We start from the raw sequence: 17,938 nt of genomic DNA, 5'->3' as shown, positions 1-17,938 counted from the left end.
CTTAGTATCAATGTCTGTGCTATTGGGTGCCCATGATCTTTGTTTATATGGAAGGGGCCATACTCATGGTAGAGCATATGCTTTGCATGCTGAAGATCCCAAACTGAACCCTCAGAATCTCCAGCTAAGAGGAGGTGGTGGCAGATGATGAGAGAGCTCTGTCTGAAACTGGATAGTTTCTGCTAGTCAGACTACAAGACTAGATGGACCAGTCGGGTCCAGCTTCTTATGTTCATATTTTCCTTACACAAATATGTAGTTCAAAGGGATGTATCCAATGCTAGTTCTAATAGGAGCAGACCCATTGATATTAATGGCCATGACTAACAGGTCCATTAATTTCAATGGGCCTACTCTGGTGGGACCAATATCAGGGCAAGGTTCAAACATTGCATGATTATTACTTAGCTTGCCCTTCAAACACTATTCTTGGAGCAGTGTACAAACTAGGCAGACTATATTGCTAAACCTTTGGTGTACATTCTAGATTACAAAAAAAAACTGCAAGGTTATATGCTTATATTCTTAAATCTGTTTTTAGGTGTGAGGATGACAATTCTTAGAATATTAAAATGGGCTGGAGCCATTTCTTAGTGTAGCTAAAGCTAGGTAAGGTTATTAGCCCCCAGGTGTTATTATTTTGTATTTATTTCTTTTATATCCCACCTGCAAGGAGCTCAAGGTGGCTTGCAAACATGGTTCTCCTGATTGTATCCTCACAACAACCATGTGAGGTAGGTTAGGCTGAGTGACAGTGACTGGCCCAAGGTCACCTGGTGAGCTGAGTGGGGATTTGAACCCTGGTTTCCCAGATCCCAGCCCAACACTTAACCACTATACCACACTGGCTAAGTAGGCACCTACTAAGTTGGTAAATAATAAGCATGCAGAACCTTGTACTTCTGTATGCTTTGCAAAATATGTTGGGTCAACAAAGGTACAAGCTATTCTATTATGGGGGCAGTAAAATTAAATCAGTCTTAGATTTCTTATTTGTCTTGGGGTGAGGGGATTGTCACACTGCCAAGTTAGCTGCAGAAAAACATTCTTGTGGTTTCTTAATCTGTTTAACCTCTTCATTGGAGGAACATCCTGGATTTGGGCAACACCCACTCCCCTGGCAGGGCAATGCAAATTCATTTCAGGGACCACTCCTGCCTGTTCTACCAGTACAGGGCTTCTAGTGACACAGAACCCAAGATTTTACTTTGTTGTTCTTCAGCTTCAGTTGGGGCACTTTGCTGTTTCTTTACCTTCCCAAAGGGAATCTGCTTCTGAACTATTCAGTTGCTGCCAATTTTGCATTTCCTCACGGCACTTCTGTGTTAAAGGAGGTTCCTTGAACTTGCTGAAAAAGTTGGCCAGCCTCAGCTGCAAAAAGGGCTACCGCTCTCAGGCTGTTGGGAGTATGGCCTTTTGCTTGCCAGCTGATGAAGCTGATAGCCTGAGGCAGGGACAAGAACCCTGTTGTCATCTAGGTGGTAGACTGTAACTCCCATCATACTTGACCATGGGATGTGCTGGCTGCTGCTGCTGGGAACTGCAGTCCACCAACAATACCTGGAGACTCACAAGTTTCCCATTCGTCTCCTAAGGAATTGCTCCATTGCCAAAACACAGCTGAACACCCCGGGGGGGGGGGAAGAGAAAGATTCCTCCTATGACACCTTCCATTTGGCTCTTACCAAAATGTATCTTGTATCACAGCACAAGAAGGCATGGGAGCCTGCATTAGGGGCAAATGCAGATTTTCACTTCACTGCTGTTCAAAGTGGCATCTAGCTGCAGGTCACAGAAGCAGATACTCATACCTAAATGCTATGAAGGCTGCAACCATCATAGCAATTTGATAAGCTGACTACTGTCCAGGTATCCTATAGTGTGTATGCTTCTTTTAAACAGATCTTTCACAAACATCTTGTAAAATCCAAAAGGCACTCCTTATTTTCTTCCAAATGAGTGTTCTGTTTGCAAAGTTATTTGCTCCTAAGGTGACCTTAGCCTTTTCTCCTCTTTTAGTGTAGTTCCAGAACATCCTGAAGGTTGCAGCATATCTTTTTTGTGAACTCATCTGGGGTTTGAACGCTTGCAAAACTGCTCTATAATAAGTTGAACCAATAAACAGTTGTGATCTTGCTGGTATGCATTAGACTTTGCTTTAGTAACTTGTCACTGGGTAGTAGGCAGTGATCACTGGTATACCTCAGAATTACTGAAGATCTAACACTACAACCACTGTTCATATCCTCTGCTACACTTTCAGGAGCTGGTTTGCTCATACACCATTATGAATTACTGTTAGATGTGAATTGAACCATGCTTTTGTTCTGTCACTAAAATTGCCACTAGTGTAGACTGCTTCATATGCAAGTAGAAAAATCTTAGCAGCCACTCAAATGTATATATGCCTCTTATCTAGCTATCCATCCAACATGCAAAGTGCTTTCCCTTTTGAGATAAATATGAATGGAATATCTAAACTTGTATCAATGTTGTAGACCTATGTTCTATCAAGTTGGTGGGTCAACTGAAAAGCATCCTATGCAACCAGCAGCATGGTATTGGTGCATGTTTCATCTACAGTCTACTAAAAGAATCACTATTTTGGGTCAAAAGCAGGCTTGTACTACTTTCAAAACTCAAATTAAGGTGCCATAATATTTACAGTTGGGCCCCGCTTTACAGCGCTTTGCTAATACAGCGGTCCCACTCATACGGCGCTTTCCAGTTTTAAGGCGATTTTGGGGCATCGCGCGCCATTCTATTCAATGGGTTCTGCTTTACAGCGGTTTTTGCTTTACAGCGTGGGTCTGGAACATAACCCAGGTATGAGTGGGGCCCTACTGTACTGCAACAGCAAAATGCAGCTGACCTATTGGAAACTGACAGATTTTGAATTACAAATTCGTGAGTGATTAGTAAACCATATTATTCTAGTTTATATTATTTGAAATAGGAGATGACTGCTTATAGAAATGGATACATACAGCTTTACGGGCGGAGTTGTAATATTGATAGTAATTCTAAGTTGTATTAGAATGTAGCAATGTTCTCCTCACGTGCCAGCTGAAGGTGACTTTTTTCCCCCACCTGTAACGTGGGTCGTTCCAAAGATTACTGGGATTGTACCTGAAGCATTTTTCTTATTCTAGAAATACTACTTTTGAGATAACGTAAACAGAGAAATTTATTTCGGTATGTGTAAGCTCCCGTTTAAGGTTACCCAAAAATTGTTCGCAACGTATTAAAAACAGAATTCGTTATACTACGAACCCATTTTTTCTTGTTTGGGGACAAGACGGCGCAGAAAAAAACGGGAAGAAAAGATGGAATCTTGCAGGATGCGGCTTTCTAAGTTTAAAAACCTTCACCCTTTTCGAGCATCACGTTGTGCATTTGGTCTCTTTTCGTCATACACCTTTCAAAGCAAGCTGCGATGAGCAATTTGTTCTTTCTAGTAACCGGAATACAGCAGAAGGGGTCGTCAGTTTATGTACTACGACAGCCTTCGCCGATCGGGTGTTTTCGACATATTTTGGACTAAAACTCCCATCGGTTGTAGGCAGCGCTGACGGGAGTTGTAGTCCAAAACGTCTGGAGGGCACCAGATTGACGAAGACTGTACTAAGATCGCTGACTGACAAGACTCCTCCAGAAAGGCGTAGCCCTCCTACCAGGCCGCTGAGACGCCCATGCCTAGGACCATTGATCCAACAATACATACGTTTCCTTGAGTTTCCCCTGCAAACTAACATTTTCTTGGAGGATCAGCCTTCCCTCTTTTCCCAATCAGCTGGAAATCAGTAAGAGAGGAAAGGGAGGGGTATGTCCCAGTTGTTCTGTTACAACCCCAGCGGATACTTTCCGTAACAAATCTGGGCTGCTTCCAACTTAAAAAGCCCTCCGCGGCGGGAAGCTGGTTTTTCCTTAGAAAAGTAAGTGGCTTTGCTTCCGTACAACAACATGGCGCCTGGCACGCGGGCACCGCGAGAAAGAACAAGCGCTGAGGACGCAAAGCGGCTTCTTCGCGACAGCCGTGCTGTCGTAAACCGGTGAATGGTTCTTGTGTGATAAAGGAAGAGAGGCGACTTAGAGAGAGTGTGTGGCGGCGGCCCTTCCCTCTGAGGCACTGCCCCCGCGCGCCCCCGCCATCGAAAAGACATGGATCCCAACAGGATCATCCAGGCGCTCAAGGGCACCATCGATCCTAAGCTGCGCCTCGCGGCCGAGAATGAACTCAACCAGGTGAGAGCGCAGCCTCTGGCCGACCCTCCCCATCGCCCCAAGCCCGCCGACTGCGGAGGAGGAGGAGGGAGCGCTTTCGGGATCAGCTTCTTTTCCTCGCAAGGCCTTGACGGGGGAAAGGGGCTTTGTTCCCTCCTCATTGGAGGGAGGGCTTCTTGCCTTGCCTTGCCTCTTCCTCCTCCTGTCCCCCCGAGACTCTCTTCTCCACGCTATTGTGACTGGCAAATGGGTATCCATCGTGTCACTCGCTCATACACGCACCCAAAAGAAAGTCTCGGGGTTTCCTTAAAGGCTAACGGGTTCAGCGTGGCGTCTGTTTCTGTTTGAGGCACTTCTATCCCGCCTTTCCCCAAAGTTCTCTCCACCCATGCTTATAGCCTCGCGACAATCCTGTGAGGTAGGCTCAGCAAACAGATGGTGAGTGGCCGCAGCTCACCCAAGTGAGCTTTGTGTCTGAATTTGAACCTGGGTTTTCCTCTGTCCTAATCTGAATACCGTTTACCGTGAAAACCCTATTCATAGGGTCACCATAAGTTGGAACTGATTTGAAGGCAGTCCATTTTCAAGTCTGACCCTCAGACGGCTACATCACATTGGAAATGATCAGAACAGTGGATGGTCTCTAAACTATGAAAGCTGATGAGGAAAAAAAAATCTGTCAGTCCTGTGGGTATTGTAGGACTCTGTTCAGAGAGGCAGCTGTGTGGCTCTGTTGCAGTAAAAAGAGGAAAGATGCTTGTGGCACTTTAAAGGCTTAACCCACTTACTATGGTGAAAGTTTTCATGGACTTTCTGGTGAAGTGGATTCTAATCCTGGAGAGTTTATGCCAGCTGTGTAAATAACCCCCCAAAGGTTTGCTAACTAGCTGCAGGCTGGCAGAGAAGGAGGGAGAGCTCTGTCCTTTCTGAAGCATTGTGCTGGGTTGCCATGCTGGGTGTGCGTCAAGGGGGACTTTCCTCCTCTGGCATCCCACTTGGTTTCTTTGCTTGGTGCAGAGGAGGGACAGAGTAGTTCGTCTGTCCTTGTGCATTGTCTGTGTGTATTTCCATGTCAGCTATGGCTAATAGGCCAGTGCTTAGATATAAGGCTGGCATAGGCCATAAAAATGTATTAAGCTGTAAGGTGCTACAAGATGCTCCTGTTTTTAGAGGTGTGTGTGTGTTTGCTTTAACAGACTAACGTGGGTACCCCTCTGAAAGTGCTATTTGCTTTTGTTTTGCTTATCGGGAGGCATGTCAATGTTGAGGAATGACAAGATTTGGTATTTTAGGCTCCCTGTTTTTTCCAGTATTGGTGCTATTCTACAGTGCCTAGACTTGTTGTGGCTTGTAAGAAAACCTTAACCATTTTTTGATGGTGAATTTCCTTCATGGTGATCTCTTCCTGGAGATTTGTCAGACATTTCAAAGATTAAAAGAGAGATGGAAAATAGCGACAAAATTCATGCTAGGACCCACTGTAGTTTCTATGATGATTATTCAGTGTAGGAAATTTCTGATAAGTTGACTTCTTCACCATTCCTCTGGGGTTTTGATATGTTGAAGCTGGATTGTGACACCTTTCATTTTTTTAAGTTTGCCAAATAAATTACAAATGACTACTATAGAGTTACCAAGCAGTAAAGTTCAGCTGTAAGCCACATTGAGCTCAGTGCTGAAGACTTGCCTCTTTACCCTGGCCTTTGACACCTGAGACGTATGTTTTTAGCACCCACCCTATTTTCTGATTCTGGCTGTTTTTTCATTGTTTTTAACACCATATTTTAAGGTTATTGTAACCTGCTCTGGGTGAAGGGTGGGCAATAAATGCTGCTACCACCACTACTAATGATAATGATAATAATACTTCTGAGTAGACATGAATAGGCCTGCTTTGCATGTCAAAAGAAAATGCAATACCTTATGGAATCATCATATGTGTACATTGGATTTATACTGTGCTGAATTGTAATCCCACAATGAGCAAAACTACTGCTAAACAATGACATGAGTGACAGTCATTAGAATATAAAATCCAGATGAACAAAGATCAGTCATGAGTTGACAACAAGATTACGTGGTAACAATTGTTCAAAAAGAATCATGTCAAAAGATATGAAACATGAGAGAGAATGGAAAGACAGTGAACTTTGGCTTGGAATCAAGATATTTCCAATGATCCAAGAACTGTTACGCTGCCAGTATACATATATAGTCCATATAAAAGATCCAAGAGCTCAACAGCATGCCAATCTGTAGTTCATTTTGGCAAAAAGATTTATTTGGAGTTTTCTCAACATAAAAAAATATAAACACAAAGCAGTATATGACTCAAACACCATTTGACAGTGCATACAAACGGCAGTCTCCCGACATATCCTGTTACAGCCACACTAGCCTTAAAAGCTATCAGTTGTTGCATATAAAAACATTTCAAATGTTCATTTGGGTCTGATTCTGACAGTGGAAATGAAGACAAAAATCCTCAGACGCAACGTCAATGAAAACTTTTGTTTCCCAGGTCTTGTTTGGTTCCATGCTGTGCACATGTACTCATAACACGTTACGGTTTTTTGTCTTTTTTTTAGAAGGCTGGAATACTATTTTCTGCATGATGTTGTTTGAAGTGTCTGTTGCTTTTGGCCCTCCTTGAAGAAGGCTGATGGCAAATCAAGTGGCAGTGGGCACCACACATGGACACTGCAACCAAGCACACCAGGCAGCCTATTATGCTAGTTACAGTAGAACCCATTTTTCAAGACTAATTTTAGCAGGGGGAGGGGACCCTCTGGGTTCCAGGAAAGTTCTCTGTGGGTGCATGTGCAAGCATTATGTTGGCAAACCCTGAATTAAATTTCATCTTACAACATGGGATCATCTGGTTCGCAGGGCCAGAATGATTCTGTGATATTGTGACAGTGTCCTGGGTTGAAGTGTCATTTCTCTCCTCTGACAGCAGCCCTTGTGGTGCAAGGAACCAGTGCCTGATTCTCAGAGTACCTAGTTCAATCCCTGTACCACCTCATAGACTCCCTTACACATGCAAAAGTCTTGGGTTGTAGTCAACTAAATCCTACTCAGAGTAGACCCATTGAAATTGAATGAACCTAAGGTAATCATGTCTATAAACTTTAATGAGTCTATTCTGAGTAGGACTGAATACCACCCCATGATTGCATGTATTCTATTTATTTAAAATATGTCTATCCTGCCCTTCTAGCCTATGGTAGGACACTCAGGGCAGCTCACAATGACATCATCCCCAGTAAATAAAAACACAAAAAACATTAAAATAGATAAAATACAGTTAACTCTTCAAAGGAAGTGATAATTAGGGAACTAAAGAGGTAAAACTAAAAAAGAGGAAAATAAAATCAGTTTCAGGCAATATCTTCAGTCCCTCCGAAAGGCTCTCCAGAATAAGATCGTTTTCAAAAGTCTCTGAAATACACAAGCTGTACACACAAGCTGTTTCCTCAGGTGACCAGTTTCCTGTTTGGTGGTGGGGAGGAGAGTACTGAGCATTCAAGTGCTGCCACCCTGCCTGTCTTCTGAATCCATTTATCTGTCCACCCAAGAGCTTCAGCAGGAAGAAGAAAGTTGACCTTATTGCTATTCCCTGCATGTGTTGCAGGTTGCAGATCCTGCATTACTCAGATAGGCTCTCTGCATGATGAAGAAGCTTTAAAGATCCAGATTCTGAATTGTGCAGAGACCCTTCTTAAGTTGTTTTTGTTGTTAATGCATCACCTATGGAAAATGTTGAGGGCCAGCTTGGAAATGTTTTACACTGAAGGGCAGGATATCAGCTAAACAAATGGCTGCTTTTCTTAAGTCTGGGCTACCTCTAGAGGACTGTAGAAGGCCATAGGTCAGTGTTGAAGCATCTGCTTTGCATGCAGAAGGTCTCAGGTTTAATCCCCAGCATCGCCAGATAGGGCTGGGAATGTCTCTGATCTGCAGCGCTGGCAAGCAGCTGCCAGTCAATGTAGATGGACCAATTGTTTGACTCAGTATAGGCAGCTTCCTATGTTCTCTGCTTGTCTTTCTGACCCAGAGGGAATCCTGTTCTTAATCTATAACTCTCCCTTGCTTTAATTTCTGGTACCCAAGCTGGGTTTATATATGTAGTATCCAAATGAAAGGATTGTGACATTCATCTTGGATGAACAGCAAAGGATGCATTCATTTTTAAAGAGGATCAGATCAGTTAGTTTTAGTTTTGCCCTTGACATGCTGAAACTTTTAACTGCAAACTACTGAAAGAAGTCTTCAAAACCTTCCAGCAGATTTTAGTAAACCAATGCCAAATTGATGCTAATACAGCTCCCATTGGGAGTACAGGATGCATTTCTGTAGAGTTAACCATGGAATGAAATGTCTTCTGCAAAAGGATGCAACTACAGATTGCGTATGATGCTGTCCCTAAGCGACTGGTGCTGATCCATCAGTACCTGGTCTTGAGTTCCCTCATGTTTGTGCACATAGCTTGCTACTGCGGAGTGGTAGTAGCAGTGGAATCTGCCAGTGTTCATTGTGCTGAGGGCTCTGGTTTGAACCAAGAGGGGTTGTGAAGTGTTAGCACATATACACATTCTAGGAATCTTGTGAACTAGGATCTTTAGACACTGACAACAGGGTGTCTTTGCACATTTACCCAGTAACTTACACAGGTCTTTAAAATGGGGATATTTATTCAGCACACACACACATAAGATTAAAATATATACATTTAATACTTCAATGGGGAGTAGCTCAGTCACAATACAGTACGTATCTATTAACATCAATGGGGATAGCTCAGTAACAATATGGATTTCTTTGGTGTGAGGGAATCAGCTAAATAATTCTAACCAACACATAGTCGAAAGACACAAACACAAAGGAGTGAGATGGGGGGGCAAAACCTGGCCTCAGTTCATGTGCAGCTGGGCAGGGAGGACCAAAGACTGGCCTCTGAAACAGTCACACACACACACACACACACACACACACACACACACACACACACAGAGAGAGAGAGAGAGAGAGAGAGAGAGAGAGAGGCGGAGGGAGCAGATGTGGAGGCTATAATTTGTAGGGAAAGGACCTCCAGAAAACTGGACACAGACACCTTTCCCAGCCCTAGTGGGCAATCCTGAAGAAATAGAACTGGGGCACGTTGAAACTCCTGGGTCAGGCAAGAAAACAGCAAAGGCAGGTTGGCAGGCAATGAAAATGGCTTCTTGGGTCTCTGCTTTAGCTCACAAAGATCTGGGGGAAAGCAGGAAAAATAGTGGAGCCCTGAAAAGAGTTTTTGAAGCAGCTGCAGCAAGCAGGGGTCCAGAAATAGTGAAGGAAAAGCAGGGGAGTCAGACGCCTGGATTCTGGCTCGCTAAGTGATTCAGCAAGCAGTTTCAGGCACAGTGATATTCAGCACAGTGGCTCTGGGGAGCAGTGATTCAGTAAGTGGTTTCATAGTGGAAACTGAGCAACCAGAACCCACCAAATGACTCTAGGAGTCCAGTTTTTATATCCTTCCGGACAAAAGCCTCAAAGGAGAATCCAACACTGATTGGATCAGGGAGGTGTCATTCCTCAATTCCTCTACCTAGTATGAGCCAGCGTAATGGGATTTTCTTCTCTGGACACATGGTGGTATTCACTCCTCTGCTAGTTTGATTAGATCTAGATTTTAATAATGGGCTCCTCTCCTGCAGGCCAAACTATTACAATTATATTTGGATTGCATTGATTAGATTGCCAGAGGTCTTGCCCTATGCATATGAATGGTGACATCATCTCTGTTGAGATGACAAACTTAACTCTTTCAGCTACTTTTTCCATCAGGTCTCAAACAGCCTCTTTGCAAAGTGAACCAGACTGAAGCCATCCTAACAATCTTACAGTGAATGTTGGGGTGGAATGTCTCCCAGGTTCAAAAGCTAGTAGCCAGCCTGCAAAGAGAAGGCAACCCAGTCAGTCACATTAAGTCACAGGCCAGCCTCCAGTTGTGGATAATGTATTTTGAAATTATGAACATTGGTGGGGTAAGGTGAATGCAAGAGTGATATGGATAGTACAGTATACAATTGTTCTCCTGCCCCAGTGGCTTAAGTTCAAATTAATATTGAGCAACGCATCCTGTTCTGCTGTGGGCTCCTTCTGGGAAGAAGGGCGGGATATAAATTTAATAAAAAATAAATAAATGAAATAAAATCCAATAAGCTTTGCATTTGCTGTTGACTGGGGTGGGCTGTTTCCATTTAGGAAGCTCTTGGGATTGTGGGAGAGTTTTAATGTTGCACTATATCAAATCTGGCCATCTTTTTTCACCTAGAAGCTCATTCACATTGCAGAATTATCCTGAGTCCTTTGGCTGGGTTGATTGTTGTGATATCAGAAAGTGCCTTTTCCAGTGATAACTGGATACTTTCATCAGAATAGTCGTGGCCAAGCCGACACCATTTTAAGTAAGTCCCCCACCCTAAAAAAAGTTTGTAAAAGTCAGCACAGAACTTCATATCAAGGTTTACAAATTATACATGATCAAAGGCATGCAGGGAAAAACAACTTAAAAAGCATAGGCACCCACACTATTTCGTAAGTGGGCAAGTTTTCAATTTGCAAGTCTGTCAGTGCTTCTATACTGGTTGTTCACATCTGTAAATTTGTATTGGTCTGATCAGTAATCTAGTGCTTTAAAACTGTGTTGCATAAAATGAATATAGGAAATTAATACTTTGAATGTACTTCATATTTATTATTTGGAAGTGAATCTTTTTGAAGCCAATAGCTTTTTCTTAGGAGTTTTGCTGTTGCTTATAGGTTGAAGGTGGAAGAATTATTCTTATTTCCCAGTTCCTTTGAAGAAAAAAAGGATAGTCAAAACCACTACTGGATCCAACAGCAGAACAATACCTGTTTATTCTAACCCAGCTACTACTATTCAATTGCTGAATGTTCACCACATGCTAAGCACTTCCCTTCAAATAAAAAATGGTACCGTATATTCCGGCGTATAAGACGACTTTTTAACCCAGGAAAATCTTCACAAAAGTTGGGGGTCGTCTTATACGCCGGGTGTCGTCTTATACGCCGGAATATAGTAATTTCTCCTGCTTGCAGCCTGGCCCGGCGTCCCCTCCCCTGAGGGGAATCCCCATTGCTCCTCCGTCCCCGCCATCTCCTGCGCGGCCTCCTCCGCTGCAAAATGGCGGCCGGGGTGGGAGCAGCAGCAGCAGCAGCAGCCTCCCCGCGTCCTTCTCCTCTGTGGCGGCCTCGCCTGTGCCGCCTCCCGCCACTGCTGCTGCTCCTCCGCCCGCGGCTGCTCAGGCGAACGACGGGGCGGCGGCGGCTGCTCCTCCTCGGGCGGCCAATGGTGGGCCGCTTTCGCTGCTCTCGCCACCGCAGGCCGCACCTCCGCTGACGCACAACCACCGGGCGGCGGCAGCAGCAGCAGCAGCGGGAGGCGGCGGAGGCGGGAACCCACTGCCGACAGCTGCCCCTGTGGCCTCCTCCTCGGCGCCCTCCGCCGCCGCCTCCGGCCTGCTGGCGCCGCGGGAGCCGGCCTACAACTGGCAGGCGATGAAGCCGACGGTGCAGGAGCGCTTCGCCTTCCTCTTCAAGAACGAGGTGCTCAGCGACATCCACTTCTTGGTGGGCAAAGGTCGGTGCGGGCTATGGGGCGAGGGGGCGCTGGCCACGCAGGGAAGAAAGGGGAGAGGGACGCTGGCTTTTTAAACGGGGATCAGGGTCTTTCTTGCGGCTGGGGGCGGGTTGCTATGGGGGCAAGCGGGTTGAAGAGTTGTGGCTGTGGTTGGGGGGCTGTTATTCCGGCGTATAAGATGACTTTTTAACCCAGGAAAATCTTCTCAAAAGTTGGGGGTCGTCTTATACGCCCAGTCGTCTTATACGTCGGAATATACGGTACTTAAAACTGCTTAACATTGCAAGTGAATAATTGGAAGGAAATACTCTTTTCCTTATTCATGCCCATACTGTTGTCTTTAACTTTTTGCAGTGCTTTTCTGATTAACCTTATCTATAAATTTCAGTCCTACAAGATCATCAGTTTTGCTCCCAGTCTGCTACAGATCATAGTTTCTGATCAAGTGGAATTCCCAGTTCGACAGGCAGGTGAGCTATGTGTTGTGTTTCAGATTTGGTTTGCTAGTCATACATATCTAAATCAGCTACTATTTCTTACCTTGATGGATTGCTGGCTTCAGCTACTGAGACTTAAAATTCAGTTAATGCAGAAAAGAATTGCCTGTATTATTATTTATTAAATTTCTATCCTCCTTTCCTCCCAAAGGAGGTCAGTGTGGCAAATACCAAAACAATACAATCTATACAAAATTAAAAACATTTAAAACCAATCACACATCCTGACAGCAAATAATTTCCAGGTTGCCAGGCACAGTATATGTATTTATTTATTTATTACATTTATGTACCACCCCATAGCTGAAGCTCTCTGGGCGGATTACAGCAATATTTCAGCCATCAAATGCCTGGATGAACAAGAATGTTTCTAAATAATGAACATTAATAATGGGGGAGACAGATGCATCTCATGCAGGAGGGCATTTCATAAATGGGGAAACATTACCAAGAAGGCCCTGTCACAAGTCTGCACCAACTGAGCAGCACTCAGCGGCAGCACCACTAACACCCATCCTCTGTTGCTTGTCCACAGCACATGGCAATCAGCGGTACATAACATCTGGAACATGGAAGCTCCATTCTTGATTATTAGTGCTAATGGCCGCTGGTCAATCAATCCTCCAAGAATTTGGCCATGCCTTTTGAAAAGCCATCTGTGTTAGCATCTGGGCACAGCATAGTAGAAAGTAAAAAGCAGGGTTTGAGCTGGATTGTGGCCAGCTTTACCTTGCTTTGAACAGTAACACTCTTTCTGAACAGCAGCATGCCGTCCAGCATTATAGCACTGGGAGAAAGTGTGTTGGTGGGGTGAGAGTGGGGTGGATGGAAAGAGGATGTAAAGCAGCTTTCTCTCTCTACATGTTGCCATCTAGTGGTCCAGACCACTAGGATGTTCCACTGGCATTAAGGTTATGACGTACATCTTCTTGTCCTGTTACACATCCTGTTTTCTATCCCAGTCTTGGAACACATTGAGTTATATCCATTTATATCCAGCTACGTCCCTATTTGAGCAAGGAGGACCTTACATCAGTTGTACATGCTCTGGTAACCTCGCGTTTGGATTACTGCAATGCGCTCTACGTAGGGCTGCCTTTGAAGACAGTTCGGAAGCTACAGCTAGTGCAAAATGCGGCGGCCAGATTATTAACAAGGACCAAACGGTCCAAGCACATAACACCTGTTCTGGCTTGCCTGCACTGGCTACCAATATGCTTCCGGGCCAGATTCAAAGTGTTGGTATTAACCTATAAAGCCCTATACGGCGCGGGACCACGATACCTGTCGGAACGCCTCTCCCGATACGAACCGGCCCGTACACTACATTCTACTACGAAGGCCCTCCTCCGGGTTCCGACTCACAGAGAGGCCCGGAGGGTGATGACAAGATCTAGGGCCTTCTCAGTGGTGGCCCCCGAATTGTGGAACAGTCTCCCCGAGGAGGTGCGCTTGGCGCCAACATTGTTATCCTTTCGGCGCCAAGTTAAAACCTTCCTCTTTTCCGAGGCATTCTCATTTTAATTTTAATTTTAATTTAAGCTAACTTAATTTTAAATTTGTTGTAATTGATTTTAGATTGTTTTATTTTTATATGTCCTTGTTGTATTACACTGTGTATTTTATTGTATTTCTTGTGTTCACCACCCAGAGAGCTGTTGCTAGTCGGGCGGTATAAAAGTCTAATAAATAATAATAATAATAATAAGTTCTACTCAGAGTAGACCCATTGAAATTAACAAAACTAAGTTAGTCATGCCCATTAACTTCAATAGACCTACTATGAGTAGGACTAGCATTATTTACAACCCATTGTCAGGGTGACAAGAGAAAGCATCCCTTCTTTAGCAACTGTTGATATCTCCCTATGATGGTCTGCCTCTAAATCTTCAAGCTGCTGGCATAAAGTGTACCCTGCGTACTATAGAATGTACAGCCAGTTACTTGGAATACTTATTTTATTTCAGTTTCTAGCCTGGCTTCTTCCATCTCTCAGAAGACAAATATCCATTTAAAATGAACTAAACTGGTCGAATGTTTTTACTAGAACTTCATCACTGAGCCGCTTTGAGGGCCTTTTTGACCAAAAGGCGGCATAGAAATAAACCGTAACATAACATCATTTTCCAGCTTAGCTCTAGCCATCAAAAGCAGCTCAGATTGAAAAAGCTGTCGCTATGTGACTGAAAGGAGTGTGCTCTGCGGCTCTGGGGTTACTGCTTTTCATACTCATGAAGGCTGTTAAGGGTGTGTTGGTCTCCCTGCGTGTGCATTTCCACAGCTGCAAGGGAGCAATTTCCTTTATTGTGCAATTCATTCTGGCTGCAATATGAGTGCAATAAGTGGTTGTTTCTTTACCATTGCTGCTAGGAGGGAAGCGTGGCAATGGAGTGGGAAAACCCATGCAATCAACCCCAGCCATGCACACTCGCTGCAGCCATATGAGATTGTGCTGCAAGGATGTAGCTCCCGAGCAGTTACAGAGTTGCTTCCTTCTAATAGAGGTGTATGTATATAGAGTCTCAGCTTCTTGCAAGTGTTATGTTAAATCTCAAGTGCATGCTTGTTAATTCCTGCATTGGGACTCCTGTTACAAGCTTCTTGCTTTAAAAAAGCAACAAGCCTTTTAAGTAGAGACCTTGTCCCAGTCTGTGTCTGTGTTGGAATTGCTTTTTAATATGTTTTTAAACCTTTTCTAAAAGACATTTTTAAGGTTTTTTTAAAAGTTTTTAACAATGTTTTTGTTTTAATATATTTTAAAGGCTGTTTTTATGGTGTTTTAAAGTGTTTGTAGTGCTTTCTTTGGCCGCCCTGGGCTCCTACTGGGAGGAAGGGCGGGATATAAATATAATAAATAAAAAAGGGGTGGGGAACCTTTTCTAGCCTTTGGGTCACATTTCTTCATGGGCAAGCTTCCAGCAGTGGGAGGAGCCAGAGTCAAAGGTGGGTGGAGCAACTGATGTGACTCCTGCCTTTGTAGAATAGTTTACATTCCAGCAAAAGTCAGAGAAGACCCCCCCCCCATTCTCCATCCAGGCAAGTAGGAAGTGTTATCACAGTGCAGGGACACATTCCAGCCAGGCAAAGAGGGTGCCGAACAGGGTGCGTGTCCTGGGAAATAGTCCCAAGAATTGGATAGACAGGCCTAGAGGGCTACATTTAGGCTCTGGGTTTTCAAAACTTGGTTTTTCAGCAGTCTTCCGTATGCTGCTGTGCCAGGTTGTTTTTTCTTCTTCCATTTCAGCTGCCATATACTTGAAAAACATGGTGACGCAGTACTGGCCAGATCGGGAGCCACCACCTGGAGAAGTGGTATTTCCATTCAACATTCATGAAAATGATCGGCAGCAAATTCGGGATAACATTGTGGAGGGAATCATTCGTTCTCCGGACTTAGTGAGGTATGTCAGGCTTGGGAACACACACCAGAAATTCCTGGATTTTGCATCAGGGAAAACGAATGCTCCCCCTTGGAATAAATTATGCAGATCATACTACTTTGCATCAGTTCTTACTCTGTAAAATTCTGTTTTGAAAACTGGGTTTTTTCAGGAGGTGATGGGTTAGAAAGGAAAATGGAAAGTGAGCTGGAAGGGTGGTTGTCACTTCTGAAATCATTCTCAAGTGGACGCTTCACAGAGAGCTGTTGCTAAAGAAGATGGCTCTGATACGAGAACTGTAGAGAGACAGGCTAATGAAAAAAGGGTAATTAAAGCTAAAGCATTACATCCTTTTGTTGCATTTATTTCCCTGAAGAAGATAAAAAAACCTCTATTCAGCCAGTTCAGATGATCTGCTCCCTCAGTTGAGGCTACGTGCCAGGGAGCAAGTTTTCCTCTCACCCTGCCTGCCAGCTGTTCTGCACATGTGCACAGTGGGGAAGGCTGGAGCTCAAAATAGAGCACAAGCTTTGCATGTGAAAGGTTCCAGGTTCAATCCCTGATGTTTCCAGGTAGTCTGGAGAAAACTCCTGCCTGATACTTGGAGAGCCGCTGCCAGTTAGTGCTGACAATATTGAGATAGATGGACCAGTGGTCTGACTTTGTATAAGACATTTTCCAATGTACATGTGTAGGCCTGTTTGATACCTACCTAGAATCTACAAATGGACTGTGTGGGGGGGGATAGTTATGCAAATGGGCCCTCTGCAGACATTTATGCACATCTGGTAGCCTAGGTTCACCTAGTGGGCAGTGCATGAAAATGCAATCTCACTGTTCCACTGCATATAGCATCTAAATAATCCAAAATTGACTCTAGATTATCAGAGAGGCTGATGGCCTGAAAGTTTGCAAACTTTGCCTGCGTTACTTTTTCATTAGTATTTTAACTTTGCATCTTTGTAAAATTTCTAGTAGTCGTTAGTTTGTGTACATTGGTTATTTCATTAGCCTATTATTCTTTGATAACTGAAGGTGGAAGGAGGAGAAAACAGCAACAGGGTCTAATTACAGGCTTGGGATGTAGCTCCACATATTTTGCCTCATCCCATCCTTGTCTTTTGAAAGGTTTCCAGTATTCCCTCTTTGGGGAAGATTGGCTGATAGCATTTATTAGTGAATAAAGATCTCTCTTGGTTTCTGATATGCTTAAAGAATTTGCTTCCCAAACTGTTTACCAGAACATATTGTCACTTGCTTGTTTTGAAATATATTTTATTGAGGTTTTCAAGTTCAAACAGTAGTAAATAACAACAAACAAAACCCCACTGCCCTCAACCCCCCCCCAATGGAATGGTTATGAAAAACAAGCATCTTCAAACAACAGCACCAACCCAAAGCTGTTAGTGCATTAGTGGAGGAGTCCAGGTCTGCATATTCTCAGATGTGGAGGTTATGAATGGGTACCATATTTCCATAAAGTTGTCTTCACCCCAAAGGTCATTCAAAGCTCTTACTTGTTTGGTTGTTACATGCTGTCACTTGTTGACTCTTCTCTCCCCCCGACCTCCTTCTTCTTCCCCAACCTTTCAGGGCCCAGCTGACAATGTGCCTCCGCACTATTATCAAGCATGACTTCCCAGGTCACTGGACAGCAGTGGTGGACAAAATAGGCTATTACTTGCAGTCTCCCAATAGTGGGAGCTGGCTCGGAAGTCTGCTGTGCCTGTACCAACTCGTGAAGACCTATGAGTAAGTGGATCTTCATCAGGGAAGGCCCCTTCCCCAGCGCTTGATCCAGGGGGCAATGTCTGGACAGCACCTCCAGGCATATACATGCACCCTCCTTTTACCTTGTGTGGCTCCTTGGAAAAATAATTCTTGGACGAGAGTGTATGTATGTGAAAAGAGACGCACACACAGGAGTCCGCCCATGTGTTCAGGAGAAAGCCGCTATAGTGGGTAGGAAGCGGTCCTTGCATTAGGCAAGGTGAGGGCAAAGCGAGTAGCGCATGTGTGCCTGGAAGCATGCTTTTTCCATTTCTTCCTGTCGTGGCTTCTTGGGAAGAGCGGCTCCTGCTTTTCTCCAGACAGAGATAGATAGGGCTTGATTACTGTGTGAAATGGTAAGGTTCAAGTAATTATCAAACCGTACAGCTGTATAAGTTATAACCTCTTCCCTAACATGC

The 17,938-nt window shown here is 44.2% G+C and overlaps 1 protein-coding gene across 6 annotated transcripts in view; it reads left to right on the top strand.

Annotated features, from left to right (window-relative positions):
* The first annotated feature begins 3,922 nt into the window (after positions 1-3,922).
* Positions 3,923-17,938, top strand: part of IPO8 (importin 8) — a 47,275-nt gene continuing 33,259 nt past the window's right edge. For 2 of the 6 annotated variants that reach the window (XM_061638693.1, XM_061638691.1), the window contains exons 1-4: positions 3,925-4,245; positions 12,261-12,342; positions 15,614-15,770; positions 17,343-17,501. In XM_061638693.1, coding sequence (XP_061494677.1) covers positions 4,162-4,245; positions 12,261-12,342; positions 15,614-15,770; positions 17,343-17,501 — 482 coding nt within the window. In that variant the 5' untranslated portion in view covers positions 3,925-4,161. Of the gene's footprint in view, positions 4,246-4,337; positions 4,663-10,543; positions 10,677-12,260; positions 12,343-15,613; positions 15,771-17,342; positions 17,502-17,938 lie in introns of those variants that run through there. The other 4 variants (XM_061638696.1, XM_061638694.1, XM_061638692.1 and 1 more) reach the window with 4 other exon arrangements.

This window comes from Rhineura floridana, chromosome 8 (genome assembly GCF_030035675.1).
Source record: "Rhineura floridana isolate rRhiFlo1 chromosome 8, rRhiFlo1.hap2, whole genome shotgun sequence".
Lineage (NCBI taxonomy): Eukaryota > Metazoa > Chordata > Lepidosauria > Squamata > Rhineuridae > Rhineura > Rhineura floridana.
Note: the sequence above shows the minus strand (reverse complement) of the source record. Positions and strands in the feature narration are given on the sequence as shown.